The sequence below is a fragment of the Hermetia illucens genome, chromosome 4, assembly GCF_905115235.1.
Source record: "Hermetia illucens chromosome 4, iHerIll2.2.curated.20191125, whole genome shotgun sequence".
Taxonomy (NCBI): domain Eukaryota; kingdom Metazoa; phylum Arthropoda; class Insecta; order Diptera; family Stratiomyidae; genus Hermetia; species Hermetia illucens.
In genome coordinates this window covers 103,457,858-103,479,101 of record NC_051852.1, presented here as the reverse complement: position 1 = coordinate 103,479,101, position 21,244 = coordinate 103,457,858, and the positions used below count along the sequence as shown (strand labels likewise).

General features: G+C 38.5%; 1 protein-coding gene across 3 annotated transcripts in view; it reads left to right on the top strand.

The window, feature by feature from the left end:
- The window catches only part of LOC119654237 (zinc finger protein 577-like), a 74,800-nt gene that overhangs the window by 32,198 nt on the left and 21,358 nt on the right, over positions 1–21,244 (top strand). Inside the window, exons 1-2 of one of the 3 annotated variants that reach the window (XM_038059471.1) lie at positions 10,420–10,988; positions 19,140–19,279. The exons of the other annotated variants lie outside the window; for them this stretch is intronic. Of the exons in view, the coding sequence (XP_037915399.1) occupies positions 19,253–19,279 (27 nt within the window). The 5' untranslated portion in view covers positions 10,420–10,988; positions 19,140–19,252. Of the gene's footprint in view, positions 1–10,419; positions 10,989–19,139; positions 19,280–21,244 lie in introns of those variants that run through there. 3 annotated transcript variants of the gene reach the window in all.

The window sequence follows — 21,244 nt, the reverse complement described above, 5'->3', positions numbered from 1 at the left end:
GAAGCCTTTTCAAATTATCACGTATTAGCTAAAAAGTTTTTTCTATTTTCATTTAAATGAGAAAAACTCCTACTTGATTTGGTACTTGCATCCAGTAGAACGGGTAAAATTCATCAGGTATTGCTAATACTACAAATAACACGGCCATAAAATGCGCTTTGAATCTATTTTTTTATCCTTTACGGTATTTCTCGCAGATTCACGACTCCAATCTCACCATGAATTTGCTTTTTGAGAAGGAGAACAAGAATAAATCATTAAATGCTAATGTGGAAAGATACTCTTAAGTCAATAATTCGATGTTCTTCTCCTTTAATTAAGTGCTTAGCATCCTGTTGTGTGGTGGTGAAGGATAGTGTGATTATTTTTTTTTTCTGACTGCTGTGAATATTGAAGGTGGACACGTTCCTAACTGTCAGTCACCACTATTTTTCCTTCGATTCCTCAAAGGTAATAACTGGCTCCACTTGATGGTCTTTTATTGTCAAAACAGGATGAAACCAATCATCGAAATTGATTTCTGAACACACTTCCTGACGAAGGTATCGAGGACCTCGGCATATTCGCTTTCCCAATTTGTGCGAGAATTTCGACGATCGTCGATATAAACTGGATATGCTGAACCCACGCGAAGTGAGATGGTGAGACTCTGTACCTCTACCTCTTCCGCCACTACACTTTTGTACTCTGAATCGCTAAGTTGTAGCAGACGAATTTGGTATCGGATCGCTGCTGTCAAATACCACAAGACGTACTTTTTGGTCTGGGAACCAATTTCTGGCAGCATTTTTACTCCAAGATTCAGATTTCAAGTTAAATATAATCACAATGCCAATAAAGATTTAGAGAAAAAGGAGATTTTCATGAGAAACTATACGCAGTTCAGGAGAGGCTTCCCAAACGAGACGTTGTAATCGTAATAGGTGATCTGAATGCCACGTTGGACTTTGACTACACCTTGTTCAGGTATGTGATTTGAGAGGAAGATAAAGCCTCGATGACCGAAACAACGGTATAAGGTTTGTAGACTTCAGAAACTTTTACCACCTCGTGATCGGCGACAGACTATTCAAGCGCAGGGCTTGCTTAAGGCCACAATGTCAGTTGGATTTCGACTGACCGACGACGAACATCAGGTCAAATCGACCATATCGCGATCAGAAAAAGATTTATTAGTTGTCCTTTGAATGTACGTAACAAAAGGGATGTTGGCAGGTTGATGGTACCTTCGCTTGCATGTCGCTACTGCATCTGTTTGCAGGGGAACAGAGCACCGACCTTCGAAATTTAGTACAGGCTTTTTCCATGATTCGGCTTTTGTCCAGTAATGAGATAACGTTCTTACTGTGCAAACGATGCAAACTCTAAATAACCCTCCCGAGAATTTTGATGAGCACTGGCCTTAAAAGCCCTTTTATCCCTGGCGCCAATGAAGCTATCGGCCACTTCTCCAAGGGTGATCGTGAAATACTAAAGTTCCGTTATCGTGAAAAAGTACGAGATATACACCGTAGCATATTCCGTGACTTCGTCATCGTTGACTTTATCTATCTTCGGTGTATCACCTACAGTCTTCTCAGGGTTGCTGTTTCCATTCATCCGTAAATGCTGGGAATCTAATATCTTTCCCAATGAGTGGAAGAAGGAAGTAATATTTAAGATTACAGAGAAGGGTATCCATGTTAAGTGCGACAACTGATGGGGTAGTTGTGTGGTTTCTGACGTTGCCAAGATACTAGCTAAAATCATCCTGGACCTCGTCATTTTGGACCAGTGCCCGGAGTTTAGATCCTTGCTTCACTTGCTCTTGATGCTTTTCGGGGAGACTCTCGGCAGCGTAAACAGCTGGTGTATCTGAAATGCCCTATATCAAACGTAGCATCTACATGAAATCAACAAATCAAAAGTCTAAAGCAGATTTCGCTAGAATTGATTGAATTTCATCAATACTTTTCTTCTCGTTGCCGGTGACGTCCTTCATGGTGCTTAGTCCAGAGGTTGTGGAAAGGCTCAATGGTTATGATCCATCGGGTTTTAATTTTTATTGCAAAAGTCGCTTTTCATAGACCACATTAAAACTGGTAGACCAAAGAAATAAGTACTTTGCGAATCGTGTCAGGAATTGTTTTTGGAAAGTTTGTCAGCATATAGCAGTTCAGTAGCGCTTGAGAAAAAAGAAATATTTCCAGAGTCTTCTGGTTCTCTGCAAATTCTTAACGAGGTCTAGGCATTAATCTTTTTGGTAAGGTGAATATGAGGTCTATATTAGTCCACACCGATTGGTAAAACATGCGGATTTTTTCTATCCGACTGGGTCTTTATATTTTTGCAAATATTTTGCGAGCGTTTCCTTGTTCAACTGTGGTTACATTCAACACTTCAACCTCTAATTGCAAAATTATCTGCGCAAATGATTCATACACTAAGTGCATTCTAGAGGCAAAGATTTTCCTAACATCTGTTTTCAGAATGAACCGTCAGTGCCTTGATATTCTGGGTTTCCAATAAAAGATTTCTTCTCAACTACTCTCTAACCCAAATAGTAGCAAATTTGTACACGTTCTCAGATTACCATTTTCTTGTCTCACCAACACAACCATACACATAGTAACTATTGAAAGCACCGCAACTGTAAGGCTGATGTATTATGGTCGTGAGGTCTGAGACCTACTTCTTGGCCTGGACTGACTCTGTGGTTTTTTCGTTTTCAATCATACTCAATAACTTCTTAAGCGCTCCGCATGAAAGCGAAGAAATCAAGACGTGGGGAACGAGAATACGCCAAGTTACTCGTAACTGGACTGACAGCAGCGTACAGTGTGTGGTAGCACCGCACAAATGAGAAATAACAGGTAATGGCATTGCTAAAGCTTGTCCTCTGATTCACAAGTATCTTTCGTAGGTTTTCATTCTATCTCGTGTGAGTATTTGTTTCGTCACAATTTCGTCATTGTCTGACTGTTTGCCAGGCCATAATAATAGTAATATCTACATTCATGCCTCTTAACGACTTTTCAACTCTCCAGTACGACTCGTATCTACGCCGCAACGGTCCTGTAACAGTTATGTGAACTGAGTTTTTGGTTTTCTTTAGCATATTGGGATCTAAGACCTTGTGTTTGTTAACCCATTAGTTCTCAGAAGAGATGGAAGAGGTAGATTGCGAACGGACCTATTGGATACTCTCTGCCAAATACATTTGATTGTTCTCATTGGTTGGCTATTAATAAATATACTTTGCTATTTGTATGCATATTTATCTCTGTTTATTTTCGGATTATCTTTTTTTTTGTTTTCTACTATAAAGCTTGCTACTCTACTAGTGAAGACAATAATTTTTTAAAATAGTGAAGAACAGCGCAAATTATTGTGGTATATTTTTAGAACACTCACTTTATTCAATAGTATTTATAGGAATAACTTAAATTAAATACACTTTGTAAGTTCCCATCACTTAACCTAACTAACAAACTTTGTTTAGACACCTGCGAAAACGCCTTTATATTATTTAGTAGATACCTTTTCAGCAACCACCTAAGTTACTTAATCCTAGTACTATATGGTCTTATAATGGAATTCTAGTGTCCAGATCACTTAGCGGTTAGAGCACTAGGCTGTCCGCAATGAAAGACGGTTCAAATGTCACTGGTGGCAGAGAGATTTGTATCGTGACTGAATGTCGGATATCAGTCGATTCAGATCTGGTTAGTTGAGTGAAATCAGGATGATAATCGCGGAAGTATCTTTACGGCCTTGAATGGAGTGCTCTAAAACGTTCCAAGACCGAAATCCACCTGGACTGTTGCGCTAACGAGGCGTTCCCTTCGATGGTAGTTTTAATCCTTTTGTGCAACTTCTACACATGGTCCTTTTTTCTGATCGAAGGAGAGAATTTTTTCTTGAAATTCTCCATGAAAATCTTAACTACTACCGGAAAAATGAGTGAATCCTTTGCTGCACTGTCATTATTGACACGCAGCAAGTATAGTTGGATGGTTACGGTTCTCCAAGTAATCATAACGAAAGTATCTGTACCGTTTGACTCGGTCTCTGGTTATCTTCGTACCCTTTCTTATTTTCCTTTCCAATGTCCCTTGCTCTAAGAATGTGTGTTACCTTTTCAGAAAGAGCCGTCTCCTTGTTTTCCTCATCCGGTTGAATATACATATGTATGATGTATTTCTCCTCTTTCGAAAATATTGAAATTGAGATAACATTTGAAATCATCAGTCATCATCATCTTCAAGATGGTGTGGTGGGGACACTCTCCAAAAAAATGCTTGCCATTAATATGTACTAAATGTTTGTGGCCAATTTTCTTTTGTTTCTATTAACTAGTGCACGAAATAAGGGAATACCCTGCTAGGAAGAACTAAGCCTATGTACGGATTCCGAGAGTAAATTCCTAAGAAGAAGAGGGAGGTTACGCATCACAATAAGATGTGCAAGGTGTGCCTTCTAGTCTTCCTGCCGCATTTATTGTTGACTATCTTCTATAAATCCAAAATATCTCGGTAGCAAGGCTCCAGTAGTGTGTCTGGTCAGGTTGGTTTGATATTTTCAGTATACTAGCTGATTGTCGGTAGATTGCATGAGTCTAACGACTTTCCTGCGGGGGCGAAAACATCTCTGTACTTGGTACATTGAGTGGTAGATCTGACCAGGGCATACACAGGATTTCTGTATTTTTTGCCCTTATTATTATTTATTTTGATGAGAATATTATTTTGTCCTTTATTTAACACATATATCTCTCGTTTGATGCCCGACAAATGTTTCGTCCAATGAAACAGTTTGTATAAACCCTTGTCGAGTTCGGAGCGAACACCTTAATCTCCGGAGCTTAAGAAATTCACATGGGTCTAGATCTACAAATGGAGTGTGATCGATGGCAGGTGTTGCATTTTTGAAATTCAGTAATAACTCTCTCTTCATGCGATGAAAAATTATCGTGGAACAATTTCCAATTGGAAAACTTCCACCACTCAATTTGATTGAATATTGTCCTCACTTTTGGATAACTTCTATGTGTTTTTTGGGTGATGGTTTGTCGAGAATCTCTCAACACGGTAACTATCAAGTGTAGATTAAATGCCCTTTGTGGAAACCTTTATATTTTAAAGTCAGAAGTTGCTTATTAAGTAACAAAATCTAGGATTATGGGATTAAAGGAGGAAAGAACAGAAGAGTAGGAAGAACCAGAAAAATACGAGAGGAGGAGCGAAAGATAGGAGAAGATAAAAAGAAAAAGAGACGAAGAGGAGAAAAGCTTTTTTTTAAATTTTCAGATCTGTTGGGCCATATTGAAAGTAAACGCACTCATGCATGGCCGACTCTGCGCATCATTCCTACTCGTCACATCTGTAAGCGTTCTCTTAGAACACATTGTGTCACTGGTAATCCTTAGATTCACCATAAACCTTTTCCAACTTTTAAGGGGATGATGCTTGCTATTTTCAACTTTTCTTTTCAATCTTTTTATACGCTATTATTGCAGTCTTGTATGGTACAAGATTTTCAATGGAAGAATTTGATAATCGTTTATATTTTTACGATCAAAGTTGGCTCTTCTAAAAAAAATGCGCAATACTTCTGGCAGATAAAGATAGTTCCGCTCCAAAAATATCCGTAGCTTGCTTTTGAAAACGAGTTTATCTTTCTGAAAAAGCATGTTTAAAACTCTTACAGTTCTGGTACTAAGTTCTGTAGTTTGGCAAACGTGAAAACAACAGCAGTTTGAATCTGAGGGAAATCAGTATGTCTGTAGGATTGGTATTTATTAATCACGTTATGATAAAAGAAGTATACGTTAATATACTGCGCCTTAATTTAGGACAAAGTACTTTCATTTTGGCCATAGACCAGGGTAACGACTTAGAACACTTACTATTTAGACTAAGAATGGTTCTTGGTTACGTCCCATAACGTAAATCTTAAAGTCATTGAACATATGGAGTATTTGCTCCGATTTCAGCTCCGTAGCGCCGAACCGTCCCCAAAAATTATTTCCAGAGAACATTGCTTGGAACGAAATTTTCCCCAATGTGATCCAAAACATTACCAATTCAATGTATTTTTGTTTTACAGCGGTAAATGCTGCCAAGGGTACCCTTGCAAAAAAGCTCGTACTGTACCAAACAATGAGCTTGCCAGTCTTTATGTATTCCTCGGAAACGTGGTTACTTAGCAAGAAAAATTGGAAACTCTTGCCCGCGTTCGAGAGAAGAATCCTCTGAAGAATTTTTGGCTCTCTGTATGAGGATGGACAATTATGCAGCCTCTATAACGACGAAAATTATGACCGTTACCACGACTGTCTGGTTGTGAATAAAATCCGGTTCAACAGGTTGCGGTGGACGGGGCACCTAATCCATGTGGTTGAGGATAATCCAGCGAACGTCTCAAAGGGCAATATCTATTGTAGAAAAAGAAAGACGAGGCAGACACTGCCTGAGAAGGAGCAATGGCGTAGGCCAGAATGCCAGACAGCTTTTACGGATATCAAATTGATGGAGCAAAACCGGGATGTCTGTAGTGCCTTATAAAGGCAGGTCTTAACCGGATACCGGCTGTTCCGCCTTTTTTTTGCGGTGTGACAACGCTTTCCTTGTGCATTAGGTATGGCATGTTAGAAGTTAGGTTCATTATACGCCATGCATAGCACGAGGTAAAAGCTTTTGCTTTCTAACCTCACATTTTTGATTTCATAATGTTTTGCTTCCGATAACATTGGACGCTACTAATCGACTTATCCTCAGAAACTACTCAACCACAACACAAACACATTTTGCAAATTGGCTATAGAATCTCCCACATTAAGTGTTGTCACCTCTGTCAAATGTTCTTACTGCTGTCTTGAACATTTTTGCTCCATGCCTTCCTGCCTTTTCGCGGTTTCTGCCTGTCAGGCTACCAACCCTCTAAAAGTCACTTCTTACAGTTTTCCAATGCCCTGTCTGGTGTGGTATGCTCATGTTGTTTAGAATTTTTTCCTGTCTTCTGGACTGGTCTCCTCTACCATTGGATACTCTCCCTCATGGTTTCCTCTTCATGATTTGATGCTTCTCGCATGTTTTCTTCCTGCTCTCTCGTCATTTCATGCTTGATGGTTGCACTGGCTTCTCATTCTGCTATCTTCACAGATTGCCCTTACAATTCCATCATCTTGTATTGTATAGGTTTTGTATCTGAGGACTCAAAATTAATGATGATAAAACAATTAACTATATTTGAGGCGTATCTACAACCGATGCTTGTTACTTCATTGCTCAAACTGTACTCTCTCTGAGGGCGGAGATCAGCCATTTTTATACCGCGCTGATTATTCCATTCATCTCTTATCAAGTATTCTAACTAAATACTCGTTTCACTTTTAGACAATTTTTTGACCTTGCCGATTGTCATTAGCACGAATTTCAATTGGCATCACACCTCTTTTTTCATAGTGATTTTCGTTACAATATGGTGGACGATATTAAAAAGTTTGGAGGATGTGCTACTATTATTTGCAAAGTTAGTAGTAGGTCAAGCGTACATCTTTCGTGTAATTTTATCTCATTCTAGGGCCCCGTAAAATGTTCCTCCTAACTGGAAACTATCTACTATCTATTACAATGGTTGTCTACCTAGACCTATGTAAATTTACTTTACAATCTTGACATTGTTTTAGTCACCAAACATTAACTTTATTTAAAAGTGCCAGAAAGTTCTTATTTTACTACTATTTACATGCATAATTCTAACTTAGGATACTTAAAACTACTATACACAATCGCATATTACAGTAACTTGTGCATATCCTTATGTACCCTTAAATGACCAGGTGTGGGAGGGGTGGAGGGTTTTAGGTTATTACTCAGAATTTGGCACGGGGTATGAAATATGGCTAAAGATAGAGTTGCCGGATTAGTGGATTTGGGGTGGACTTCCGTTTTCTCGAAAAACCTTTCGATCAAATTGGAAAACATATTCTCGAAGTGGTTTCACTTTTGCTCGCCGATATACTTCGGCATTTTTTCTTAACTTTTTCATTTTCCAGTTATAAGATAGGCCGAAGAAGTACCAGGTATTTTTCTATTGCTTTGACGGCCTTGTTGGGCGGAGGTTTGATGCGAACGTAAGGGTGTCGTCGTCATATTGGCTAATGTTAGTGCCGGTCTCAGGAATGGGAACGTCAGCCGTGAAAACGCTATATAATGTACGCCCTGAAATGCATTCTTGTAGCACTCCTGATGTTGCTGGCAAGAGATCGAAAAATTCGTTTCCCACATGGACGTGGAATAGAATAGAACTTGAACTGATGATTAGGAATGATATTTTTATTTCATTTATTTCTATATTTGTGAAAAGTTCGCCTGCGGTTTCTGTGCCATATCTGTCTGACTTTCATGTGCAAATGTGGGATAGAGAGTTACATTCAAATTCATCGACTTTTACCAGCTTGGTATTTTTGCGTGTAACAGCGTTGATGGCGTCGGTGGCCACAATTATTGCTTCGTCGATTTCTTTATCTGACAAGCTTGATTTGAGTTTGTCCCAATCTGTGTGAGCGAAGGATCTGATAGTCGTTAGACTCGTTTTTGCAGTTGAGAAGACGAAGAAAGTTGGAGTTTAACTGCAAAATCGTCGGACATACCAGGTTACGTTTTACAGGCATTCACCTAAAAACTTTGTTTTGTTTCATCAGACACCAGAAAGTAGTCGAGGATAGATTAACTGCTTGGTCTCGTGTGTGTATCTGGCAAAGCTATCTTAATACTGGTGAGCGAAAAAAGGATCATTTTTAGCAGGATTTCCCCATTCATATTGACTGCCTTATCGCCCTAGGAGGAGTTCCTCGAGTTGAAGACGCATTCCGATTTTAACGAGATATTTCCCAAGACTTCCATGTCATGACCCAGTTACTCAGTTTTACACTCTCCCAACGGCTGTTTTAACTATTGCCGCGGCAACGGGAGAAATTCGCAGGTTATCAATGGTTTGAATTGTTATCGTTCCAAATAATGTTATATTCGGTAAAGTTTACGTTATGCTTGCCTCTGAGGTGAGTCTCCGAAAAGCAGTAGAAGTCTGCTTTCAAAGTGTTGATCAACAATTGGGCGATGATACGTTGGGTGTGTAAGACCAAAAACGCGGTATTTAATGTGACAATACTTAACATAACTCAATGATAAGTTTAATTGCAGTGAATTGATGCTGGACGTCGAGCGAGAGCTTAAACCAATTCTCGGAAACCCATGTTTTGTATGTGTGTGTATGAGCTGGGACAGAGGTAAAGCCCCTGAACACTCAGCCCATGATACCCCCATCTAACGGAATATCCCGACTTCATTTTGCACCGCAGGATTTCCTCTAGAGAGTGTCATGCTACTCGCTGCAGTGGCATTCACATAGAAATTCCGTCCGTCCATTCCGTCGATTTTGCTCCCTCATTACAGAATAGACACGTATTACCTTTTATGTAGAAGCGCTATTCTGAACATAGGGTCAGTCGGCCTTTAATACCTCTTGCAAGTCTTTATGCTTTTCGACAGAATAAACTTTGTAGTATGTTCATTTGGTTTTAACAGGAAACGCTTGGTATATCAAGCTACATTAAGACTCTGCCACCTGTCATTATGGAGATCTTGTTCCCAATTTTAGAAAGGAGCATTAGTCAATTCCACTGAGGCTTCAACACAACACGATAAATAAAATGAACGAAAAGATGATTTTTTTCTCGTAATGTTTTTCAAAACGCAAAACGTTTCATATCTGAAGCCAAAACTTCTGGTTTTCAGTACTTGCGCTTCAGTAAAACAGTTTACTGAGAACTCTCAGAATCTTTCTGGACCAAGCGCAGTATCGAATACGGATTGTGTGCACCTTCACTAGTTCAACACCTCCTTGAAGTTTTTCCTAGGATGTTTTTGTGTCAGAGCGCTTCGAGCCATCACATGCTTCAAAATTTACTTTGTTTTTTGGTGGACCTAAAATCGATAAAATGCTTACGCTCCCACATTACTAGCCTACCTACCTGGTGCATAGTATGTCTGGTGAAGTAAATATTGGTTCGTGCGCTCTACCAATACCTTGCTGAGCAACTGCGGGTTAATGCCAAGCCATAACACCGAGCCGCAACAGTGAATTACTTCTTGTCTCACCTGAAGAGAGTAACCGTGTGTTACGAGTGTTGGTTCACCTAGTCAACGGGCCAGCAGCAGCAGCAGCAACGAAGAAATTGCAGACTGGCTATGTAGCGAGCTCAAGACTCGGGTCGAATCTGAAATGTGTACGTGCTGCGTGTGTACAAACGCCGCTACCTGAAAGATCGCGATCTGTGATCCGCAATCCGTTTTTCGTGGCTGGTTCCAATTCGATATGTTTCTGTGAATGCTAGCGTTCGCAGCTACGATCAGTTTATATATTGTTCCACCTCGAAGCAGTTGTGCTTGACGAAGAGAGGTGCAGCAGCGTCTTTTTTCTCGTTTCTAGTTTGTAGGTGCAACTGAAAGATTTCGGTGCTGGCTGCAAGCTTTTAGCGGATCGTGTGTTTCGCGGATCGCGCACACCCGACTCAAGTGCTCGCACTATCTGCTGCACTCTGGCTTTCCTACTACTTTTCGAAATCGCTGTCGGGATCGTTGTTCTGTCTTATTGTTTTTGCTCTTTAGTCTCTATAATCAGCGATCGGACATTCCACATTAAAGGTGAAACCTAGTGGTCGGTGGTGGCGGTGTGTCAAAAGTGGTGGTGTGTGTCATAAAAATCGTGGAAAATTAAAACTTCTTAAAAGAGGTGACAACATCTTAGCGTGGAACGCTCACCCGAACGGGCAGCATAACGGTTCAAATATGCTTAGAATGCTAATTAGTGATATCGACCCGCTTATGCGATGAAATATGCGCGGAATTTGTTGTGATCCTAATAAGAACGGAATTATTACGATTGTGATGCATGCAAAATTTCAGAATGTACAGTGACTTCCTTAAAAAAGACCCTTCGAAACGGTAGATATCATAGAAACTGTGCAGTGCAAAGTATTTGGCTTTGATCACTTCATTTTCGCTCTACATGAAAATAAATTTCTCGAGCAATCCACGACCAACTTTCACTTATTTGATGCTGACGTATATCTACTTAGTTTTACTCGTTACATGAAGACTTGAATGAATGAACAATTGAGGTCGCACTAAAACATGTTGATTACGATGTTGGAATTTTTCAGATGTTGTTGCAAAACTTGACGATTTTTTGCGCTGAAGTGAACTCCCTTGGAGTTAGCAGTGGATGTTGCTCATTCACCTAACTTACTGAGAGACTTTTTGAAGCATTTCGATCTCAGAACTTCATCAATTGTGGCACCGTCTGAATTTTCCAAACTTAATTGAAACTTTCTATTTAAGAGTAATCAGACTAAAATCAACATCGATCTATCAAAATAAATTGATATGTACATTCACACTTTAACAAGAATTAGTGAAAGATTGTGGAAACTGGTTTTACCACATGTTTTGAATTAAATTAAGAGGACTTAGATACAATTTATAGTACAGATCCGTTTAATGTTTCATAACAATCTACCTGAAGGCCTAGCTGGCTATAATTTCAATAAACAGCCTAGATTACTCGAGCTTTTAATCGTAGGTGAATGAGGTGACTCCATAAAATGAAACCCAATACTGTTTGCTATAGAATCTCCTCGCTTTTCATCCCCTCTATTCGCGATCTGCTTTGAATGAAAACATGAGTGAAAGTATTCGACCCGTGCCCTTTGCAGATGTTGAGAACATTTCTTCATTCATAGACAGATGCACGATGTGAATAAAATTCCCAGGTATTTTGCTATCTGCCTTTGCATTGTATGCGGAAAGGACCTGTAATTTGCTTTGTTTTCTCATGAAAACAGTGCAAATTCAATTTGTGATTTTGTGACTTGATTCTTCAAAAAATTTTACGCAGAATCTGCCGGTAATCTCAGAAGCCCTAAAAAGGCCTCAGTTTCAAGAATAATTTGACGTTAATACTTGAAAGGTCATAAAATACTTCATTTCCTGGCCTCAAGAATGCACTAGGAAACAACGAGTTCAGCATTGCGCTCTCCTGGGATTATTTCCTTGATAACTTATTCATGGCTGAGTCAATTGTTGTTCGACATTCAGACTATGATACAAATCCATCAAAGAGATTTGAATCACGAGCTAACTGTTCTAACCACTAAACAATACGTACACCATTCTTATTCTTCTTCAGCTTGCTTAGTCTATTTTAACTTAAGGGGGTCATCCCGTGTGAAGGCCGTTTTTTTGCCTTTTTTTGAAAAATTATTTTGAAGGACTGGATAAAGATAGAAACGTGATTTTTTCACCATATGTTTGTTGATGTCTCTAATATATGTAATAAATTTTTCAGCTTGATTTCGTAGCTAATTTTCGGAATAGGTGTTAATTTATGCACCCATCTCCAAAAAAGGTGTTTTTCTGCTGCCACGCTGGAGGGCGCTGTGTTCATCTGAGGGAAAAAAACTAAGCGGCATTTTAATGTGGACAATATTCCACGGTCCGCAAACTAGGATAATTAGAAAATATTAAAAGGTAAATTTTTGGTGGGCTTTTAAACTTAATTTTTTGGATTTTGGTGTTTTTTACGGCTTTTTTTATGAATAAAAAAAAACGACCAGTCCGATTGCAATTATTATAGTTTGCGGACCGTAGAAATATGTACTAAAGAAGCTGTGAAAATTTCAAAGAATTTGGTTGGATAGATTTTGAGCTATGGTGGCAGCCGATTTTCAAGATGCAGTTTCGAGATAAACGCATTTGAAAATTTAAATGTGATTACCAACAGTAAAATTTTAGCTCACCATTAATCTGCTATACCTGTTCCATTGAGAGCACCCTCCGTTTCTTCAAAAAAGTCTTGTAAGGCCGATTGTTGCTCTCTGGTGTCAGTTGTGGCTCTTTTAGCGAGGTCAGTCGATCGTCGTTCGGACCGCCAAATTCGCGATTCATTACGGCGGTCGGCATAAACCTGACATATGTGACCAACTTGACATCCCATTGTCACTAGGATTTTGAGAATGCCATTGAATCCTCCATTGAAAATAATTACAGCCAGAAAAGTGGCTATTCCTACGACCTTGACCCCAGAATGAAGGTGTCTAGGACCGAAAGTTCAGATCAATGCATTTAACGACCCATTGTTATGCTGGGTCTCTGCTCCTAAACATCTATTCAAGAAATCATGTTGTGACAAATCGTCGTAGATTGGTTTGTTGATTGTTTGAACTTCTTCAGTCAAAGGTGCCTTCTGCTGGTGGAAACTATCCAGTTCTCCTTTAGCTTCCGCTTTGCGCCATTTGCACCAACTGTCCTCGCCTGCTGGACAATTTTGATGCTGAGGATTTTCGTCTGTAGAACATTTATGGAAGAAAGTTTCCCAAATTTCTTGCGTCATTCCTCCTATCGAATTTGCGTGTCGACGAATAGCCAGCCCAGGAAATGTAGTGAGGTCCTTATCAGTAAGTTTTCCAGCCCCTTTTCCACCAATGCCTTTGTGATTCTTCTTTGCATTTCTGAGCCGCGTTCCCATTCTTTTCTCGACATGTCCTACGTATTCCTTTTTTACTACTACGTATATTTTATTATTTTCAGAAATTTCCAGAAATACCGGAGAAAACTCCAGCAAAATCCAATATACAATATACAAAACTTGTCGCAATTGGAACATCCATGTTCATGCTTGCTAAAAGTTTCTTTGCTGATGCGTGTTGATGCGAAGTCCTTTTTCTTCTCTGATAACTATCGATTCCCATGAAATATTCGTTTTTTAGTGCGAGCATGACGTTGAACGTTAAAGCGATCTCCCTTCGTACGATCCATTTAAAAAAATCACTGAACACACAAACAGCACAATACTTACAACAAAATATAACTGAGTATAACTTGAACGTCTTTCAGTGCTCACTCTAGACTAGATTATCCTTTTTATTCCAAACAGCAAATAAGTTTAGACAATTGATTGGTTTTCCATCTTTTTATATTTATACCTGTATTCAAATTTATAAGGCTCAGGTAAAAAACTAACAGGTAAAAAAAGATTCGATGCTCTTTCTCATCGAGTATTCTAGCCGCGGCTGCAAACTCCTTACTTGTTTAACCCAGTAATTTCTCAAGGACTCGGAATATCGGAAAATCCCTTTGCCCACATATTCTCCACTATATATAGATACAATTCATGCAAAAAAAAAAAAATCGATTTCTCCAACCCGACACACGGGATGACCCCCTTAAGCAGTGATCTCCCTGCCTCACTTCGAATTATAAGTCTTATCGGACATCACGCGGGAAGCTCAGAAAAGAATTTTAATACCTAGTAGAAAAGTTTAAAGTCATCCTGACTGTAGAAGTTCAAATCACTGCCCATTCCGTAAATATCCTTCAAACCGGGTTTTCATTAAAATCAAGCGCCCTGGATGGGTAAAGTCATGTAATTAGCATTGACGAAAACTTATTAGCTAAAATTGGCCTGCATATCAATGTCGGTGGGAAACAACCCAAAGTCCGACGGAAACAGCGGTGCATTGATGATTTAAAAACCTACACCCGGTTCAAACCTATGACCGACGAAGTGCTGAATCCAATCTAGACAAGCCGAATCAGCTTCCGAGCTAGCTAGAGGAGAAAGGGAAGAATCTCTACCACCAATCTTTTCCATTCGTACATAGCTAAAAATTCAAAATATTCCTTGATATATCCAACGACGCGCTCATATGAGTTCACTTTATATGATGATGACATCATACACGGCTTAGATTGCGATAAATTTATATGAAATACAAAATTTTCACCTTTTCATTTGCTTCATATATTATTGTTTATAATGGTACCAAAATCTAGCATGAAATTAAGGATGTCTTTCGGGTAAATTTCTAAAATATGCTATTATTGACTTTATTTTAGCAGATATCGGAATGGGATGTATTTTGAAGCCAAGATTTTGTATACGTGAACTATTGTGTTTTTTTTTTCAACCGGATAGGTTTTGAAAATGATACCCACTACACTTTCCAGGACATACATGTTGAGCCTTTTATCATTATTCTGTTAAGGGGAAGTCGCACCGCGTCCTTAATTATTGTGCCCCTTTTGCTGATTATAGTGTATCTATTAATCATAGTATCTCAAGCAAGCCTATAACCATTAGGAATGTTAGTATATTCTTCCAGATCTTTGAACTTTGCATCTGGTATTAAGTGTTGTGATGCCTCGACCTACTTTGCACAAGTCCGGACACTGTGCCAGACCGTATATGGGAGGTTTCATCACACCCCGCACAAAATCTGCAGGCAGTATCCGTAGATATCCCTTGCTTCCCTAAGAGATAGTTTACCCGAGAGTGACCAGTGAGAATTCGCACTATGATTCGGAGGTTCTTTTTGGTGAGGTTTAAGCAATCCTTTATGCGCTTGTGTTCGTATCCCCCAATAAACACCATGGAGTGCTCCATTCCTGGTAGGCACACCCAGTATAGTTTCCTCAACCGTTCCTCTCAATTTTTTAATGTCATAGCCATGAACCCGATTCCACAGAAGGCTTCTGGCCTGTGTAAAGGGGTCTCTGCTCCCTTATTGGCTAGTTAGTCCGCTGCCTCATTGCCTTTCAACTCAACATAGTCTGAAACCCAGGGTATCCAGTCCTTGTTAGACGTGCCGAGCGTATTGAGTCTCTCAAGGCATTCCATGTTTGACCAGTTTCCAGAGGAATAGCAGTTACAATTTTGGCCCTGCCGAAATAAATTGACATTTTGTAGTTAACTTTTTTTTACCTTACCGGCCAAAATCGTACTATTGCTGATAAAGTTACAATGGCTCAACGTTGTCCCTTCCGTGTTAATTTTCTGCAACTCAAAACACTAAATATCAATATCTATTTTTTTGTGTAGCTATTAAGGGAGTCATCCCGTGTGAAGGCCGTTTTTGGCTTTTTTAGAAATTTGTTGTGAAGAACTGGATAAAGGTACAAATGCGAATTTTTCACCATAGATTTACTAATATCTTGAGCGTGCACAGCACAGCCCGATCGCATAGTTCGTTACTGAAATACAGAGCAATTTATACACCGATCTCCAAAAAAGGTGTTTTTTCTGCTGCTACGCCAGAGGGCACTGCGATCATCCTAAAGAAAAAAAGTAAACGGCATTTTAACGTACTGACTTGACTACAGTCCGCAAACTTGGATTATTAAAAAATATTAAAAGCAAAATTTTTGGTGCCTTGTTAATTTTTTTTTTTTTTGTGAATTTTGGTGTTTTTTCGAGGCTTTTTTAATGAATAAAAAAAACTACTGAATGAATCGCAATTATTCTAGTTTCTGGACCGTAGAAATATGTTCTGAATAAGTCATGAAAATTTCAAAGAATTTCGTTATATAGATTTCGGGCTATGGTGCCAGCCGATTTGCAACATGCAGTTTTGAGAAAAACGCATTTAAAAAGTAGAATGCGATTTCTAGCCATAAAACATTAACTGGCCATTAATCTGCTATACCTAATCCATAAACCTTAGGTTTCTTCAAGAAACACATGTACAGCCTTGGCTTCGATTCTTGTCCTTTTAGCGAACTCATTCCAACATCATTCCGAACGATAAATACGAGCTTTACTATGGCGATCGTGTTTAACACTATAATTTCAATTGATGCCAAAAAAAATTCGATTCCTCGGATTCGATACACGGGATGACCCCCTTAATTTTCAGGACTGGTCTTCAAAAACGGAAAAGATTGTACCAAAAATGTTTTACTGAAATTAAAACACTGAACAGTTGAAATTGTTTTAAGTACTGCTTTAATCGATGCACTGTTGAACTCGTTCCGAGCAGCATATTTGTATTCTGCCTCCGTGATTATCTTCAATTTGGCGGTTATAATTTTTTGAAACATCGAAATGGCCCTTTAACCATGGTTTCAGCTTTCGGAATAAATTATAGTTGGCCGAAGCAAGATGAGGTGGTGTAGAACGGTAATAATCTTTTTTGGTGTTTAGAAGTGACTTGATATCGCGTTTTCATGCATAATATACATTTGGAGAGTCAAAATCCAGCGAGCGCGGGTACCCTTTTAAAGAACCAATCCATGACCCCTTTATAAAATATCGCGTTAATTATTCTACCAGGATGGTCGAATTCCTTGTGAATTGAGCACCTAGACCAATGCCAAGAACATTGTTTTGACGCGCGACTTCTGGAAATCAAGTTTTCCTGCCTTTGGTAAATTGCTCTAATCCAGGGGATTTTTTTTTTGATTGCAAAGATTTACCACCAGTTTCAAGTTCGAATTATTTCTCTACAGGCCATGACAATCATTACAAGAGGTTATCTGAGCTTCACGTTATTCAGCCTTAAAGCGTTTGCCGCGAAGCATGCACGCAACTTCTTTTTTTTTGCAAATTGGTTGTGAATAATTGATCGCTTCTTCACCTTTTCGATTTTAGAGGGAAACCAAACTGACTAGGCGGTCGAACTCTTCATTCAAATATATAATATAATATTATATATAATAACATTGAATAAAATCCAAGAGCTGGTGAAGTTTCACGCCAAAATTATGGGCGATCTGGCTCCATCCTGCATCTAAATTGATCTCCGCCTATCCCTAAATTGATGGAAATTACTGGGGCATTGTGCAAACACTAGGGAATATTTTTCTGGTACTACTCTCCACTAGCGAATGCTTTTTCTCTAAAACCTGTAATCAACTTCTTTCGCGACTACTCACTCCACCAGTTATCATGACTTCTATGGGCACTGTATTGTGGGTATACGTGCGTCAACGGGATCATCATTATCATTAGCCAAGCAAAGGTTTTGGCATTGTGAACAGAAATTCGGGCGTTCCCAGGTTAAGTTTGGGGAAAGTAAAATCTAACCGAATCGAATGTAACGTTCTATAGTTCGTCTCGGCGCTTGTTTGCCGAAACTCTCTCAATCTTCCTTTCTGCTTTTGCGGAAAATGCCGATGGACCACTTCTCTTCTTGTCGTCCACATTGTACCTCCTAAGGAAATTCATTTCTTCATAGTAATCTTGGGGATCCCCAGAATTTTGGAGATGTGGCTGTTGTTGCAGCCAAACGGTTGCACCCTTTGAATTGCTACTCGTCTTTGGATGCAGATATTCACCCTTGTTGTCGTTCACAAATTACGCTGTGCTACATTCAAGAATTAAAGCTATAATTTATTGAGTCGTTCTTCTATTCGCTTGGAAACAGTACCTGAGGTTTATAGAAAATTAAGTGGTCAGGTAACGGAGCCCAACAGGCATAATAAAAATAACAAAGAGTGACAAGATTCTACTGTATTTTTTCCTGGTACATTTATTTAGATAATTATTGACCGGTCTAGAAATGTTTGCGCCATCTTGTAGGCTGAACATATCCGTAACCTTTCCGAGAGCATGAAATCCAATAAAAGAGCTGATGACAACTTCCATAAGCTGCTTAGCTATGTTCTGCATATTATTTTCTTTGCAACTGTTTGATGCTATTACTCAGTACTTTTTTTGATGCAGAGCTTATGTTTTTTCTATGGCCAGAAAAATTCTTTCCTGGAGAGGCTTTCTAGATGTGGTAATTTGTGTTCATGGGAAATTTGATTGGATATAACCACCTGAAAGTGTTTTGAGTACATATGAGAAGGATAGTATCCTTTCTACCATTGGGTCCCATTGTCCGTGTGCAATTTCCAATTGGGTATTTGATCGAAGGTTGCAGTAAGGCCCTACTGCGAGATATATTTTAATTCTATTCAGCAATGGGGAGCTTACAAAGTTCTAAGCAATTGTAATCCATGTTTGAATGCATGCATCGTCTTCTTGGCTTGAATTTCGGCTTCAAATTATTCTCAAACTGAAATCTTTCCCTGTGTCCTCCTCTCCTAGGATTGATTTTTTTCTGTCATTTCATTTATTATGGCCTAATTCAGGTCTCCTATCGACCCTTATTTCACTTACATACGCATACACACATCTTTTTAAAGTAATTTTCAGCAAGCAAAAGTGAAAAGTGGTTTTAAAATTATATTTGTGAATAGCTATTTGTAAGAAAATTTTTAACTTGCAACAACAGTCGGCAATCGCTAATTTGCTCCAATTTATTTTCATCGTAGCTTTGAGAAATTAGGAATTGAACTATATATCGTAGTTATCTGTGGAAAACAAGAACATTTTAAAGAAATCTGTGAAATATTTTACAAGTGATTAAGAATAACAAAACGTGAAAATGGATGATAACGAAAATATATTAGACGTAAGTAGTAACTTATAAAATATTAAACATGTTTGTAAGATGCAATTAGATCCTCTATTTTTTGAATATTTTTCCACTCTAGTTAGAAAAAGCGAACAATTTTTACTAACTTAAGGGGGGAGCCTGCCTTGGAAGGTCTCAAAAAGGTGTTTATTTTCAATTATTTGGAAGGGAATTAAATTGAGCTCAACCATTTTTTGTGTGTTTTAACATATATTTATTTGTAAGGTTAAAAATATGTCATAATATTTGGATGACATGCAAATTTGAAGAACGCCGCGCCGCAGGAGTTTTCCAATGGCATAAAAGATGCGAGTCGCAATTCTACTGTGAAACGAGAAAATCAAGTAATTTTCATTATTCCGTTTTTTTCTTCTGGATGAACTAAAAAACCACAAAAAAATTAACTTTTTGGAGGTTTGAAAGAAGAAATGTTTTTCGCCCTCGTAAAGCAGCGTCCCCCTTAATGAAGATGCTTAAATCGAAAATAATCCCATAAATAATGAGATGCTGTAAATAACTATTTTATTTGGAACTGCGCAATGGACTCATCTCGAAAGATAAACCGCAACTGGTTAAAAATTGAAAAATATTTGATGTATACTCAGTTGAAAAAGGCAATGTAAATACTATAGAGAAGATTCCATCTGTATCAAGGTAGGATTATGAAGAATAGTGAGGTTAATGAAACGGTCCACCACCGCGATCGAAACTAAAGGTGGTAAAGATGGTGGAATCCTGTTATTCCCATGCTTGATACACAATATCCTGTAGTATTTCTGCTTCGGAGATAGAATAGCAAATGTAATGCAGGTTTCAAACAATCTTATTGAATTCCGAACATTTTGCCAATTGAATAAGAAAATACTGAAATTAAAGTTTTAGTGCAAAATTTATTAACATTTAATCAGTATTTAACGTTGCAATCAATTTCTGTTCGAAGAGTTTTCAAAAAAGCTTTCGAAAGGTTTCTGTTGAAGTAAGAGAAAGCAAGAGTGGCTGCTCTTATCCTTATTGTGAAAATGACCTTATTCCTGGACAATATGACTTCCCGTTTCAAACTAGAAATATTTCTGATTTTTGAGCTGAAAAACTTATCTAACGTTAATCTAAGTCAATTAATATAGTGATCATTCTTTGAAATGAAAACTGAAATATGTATGCCCTCCTTCAAAACGATTGAAAAGAGAAGAATTGAGCCTTGTGTTATTGTTATCCATACCAATTATATCAATGTGGCCAAGTTATTTATTTTCGGTCCGTTCTTTTAAAGGCAATTTGTAAAAATGTACTTAGAGAATGATCCATTAAATTATTTTTAAGTAACTGAAAAGCCATGAATTATGTAGATTTATTTGCACCGCAAGCTTCATATATCTTCATCCCAAACATTTCTCCACTCCAGTGGCCATCTGTTGAAAAAGGCTTTCCCATATAAACTTTGCCTTTTCTTTCCTTCTCTCTCCTATTTCCTTGGGAAAAGTTATTGATTATATTAAAAGCAAGGATGGCTCATATCCCCTGCCTTTGATTCCACGCGTCGACCAACCTATATTTTGACCGAAAAGCGTATTCATTTAGTCTCCCAAAAGAAATAAATTATTACCACACTTACTTTGCTGATCTCCATGCTCATTATAAGAGTATTCTACCAACATGCGAATCAAGATTCCAAACTTCAATATATCCCCCCTCGCTTTCCAGCATCGTCTCATATGTTGGAACCTGCGAAAAGGCATTTAATCCTAATCACTGACCTCGTTAAAGAATATTGTTTTTACTGCGATGGAGTATCTGCAACGTCTTTGAACTCTGTAACGGGCTGATGAACTGTTCTGTCTTTTACTAACATAACCTATCGCCCTGCAATTTAAAATACGTGTAACACAGATCCTTCGCCAAGTTCGACAGCTACTTTGACTTCCTTATCCCGAGACCCCTTCTACTATTCTTAGTTAGAGGGGG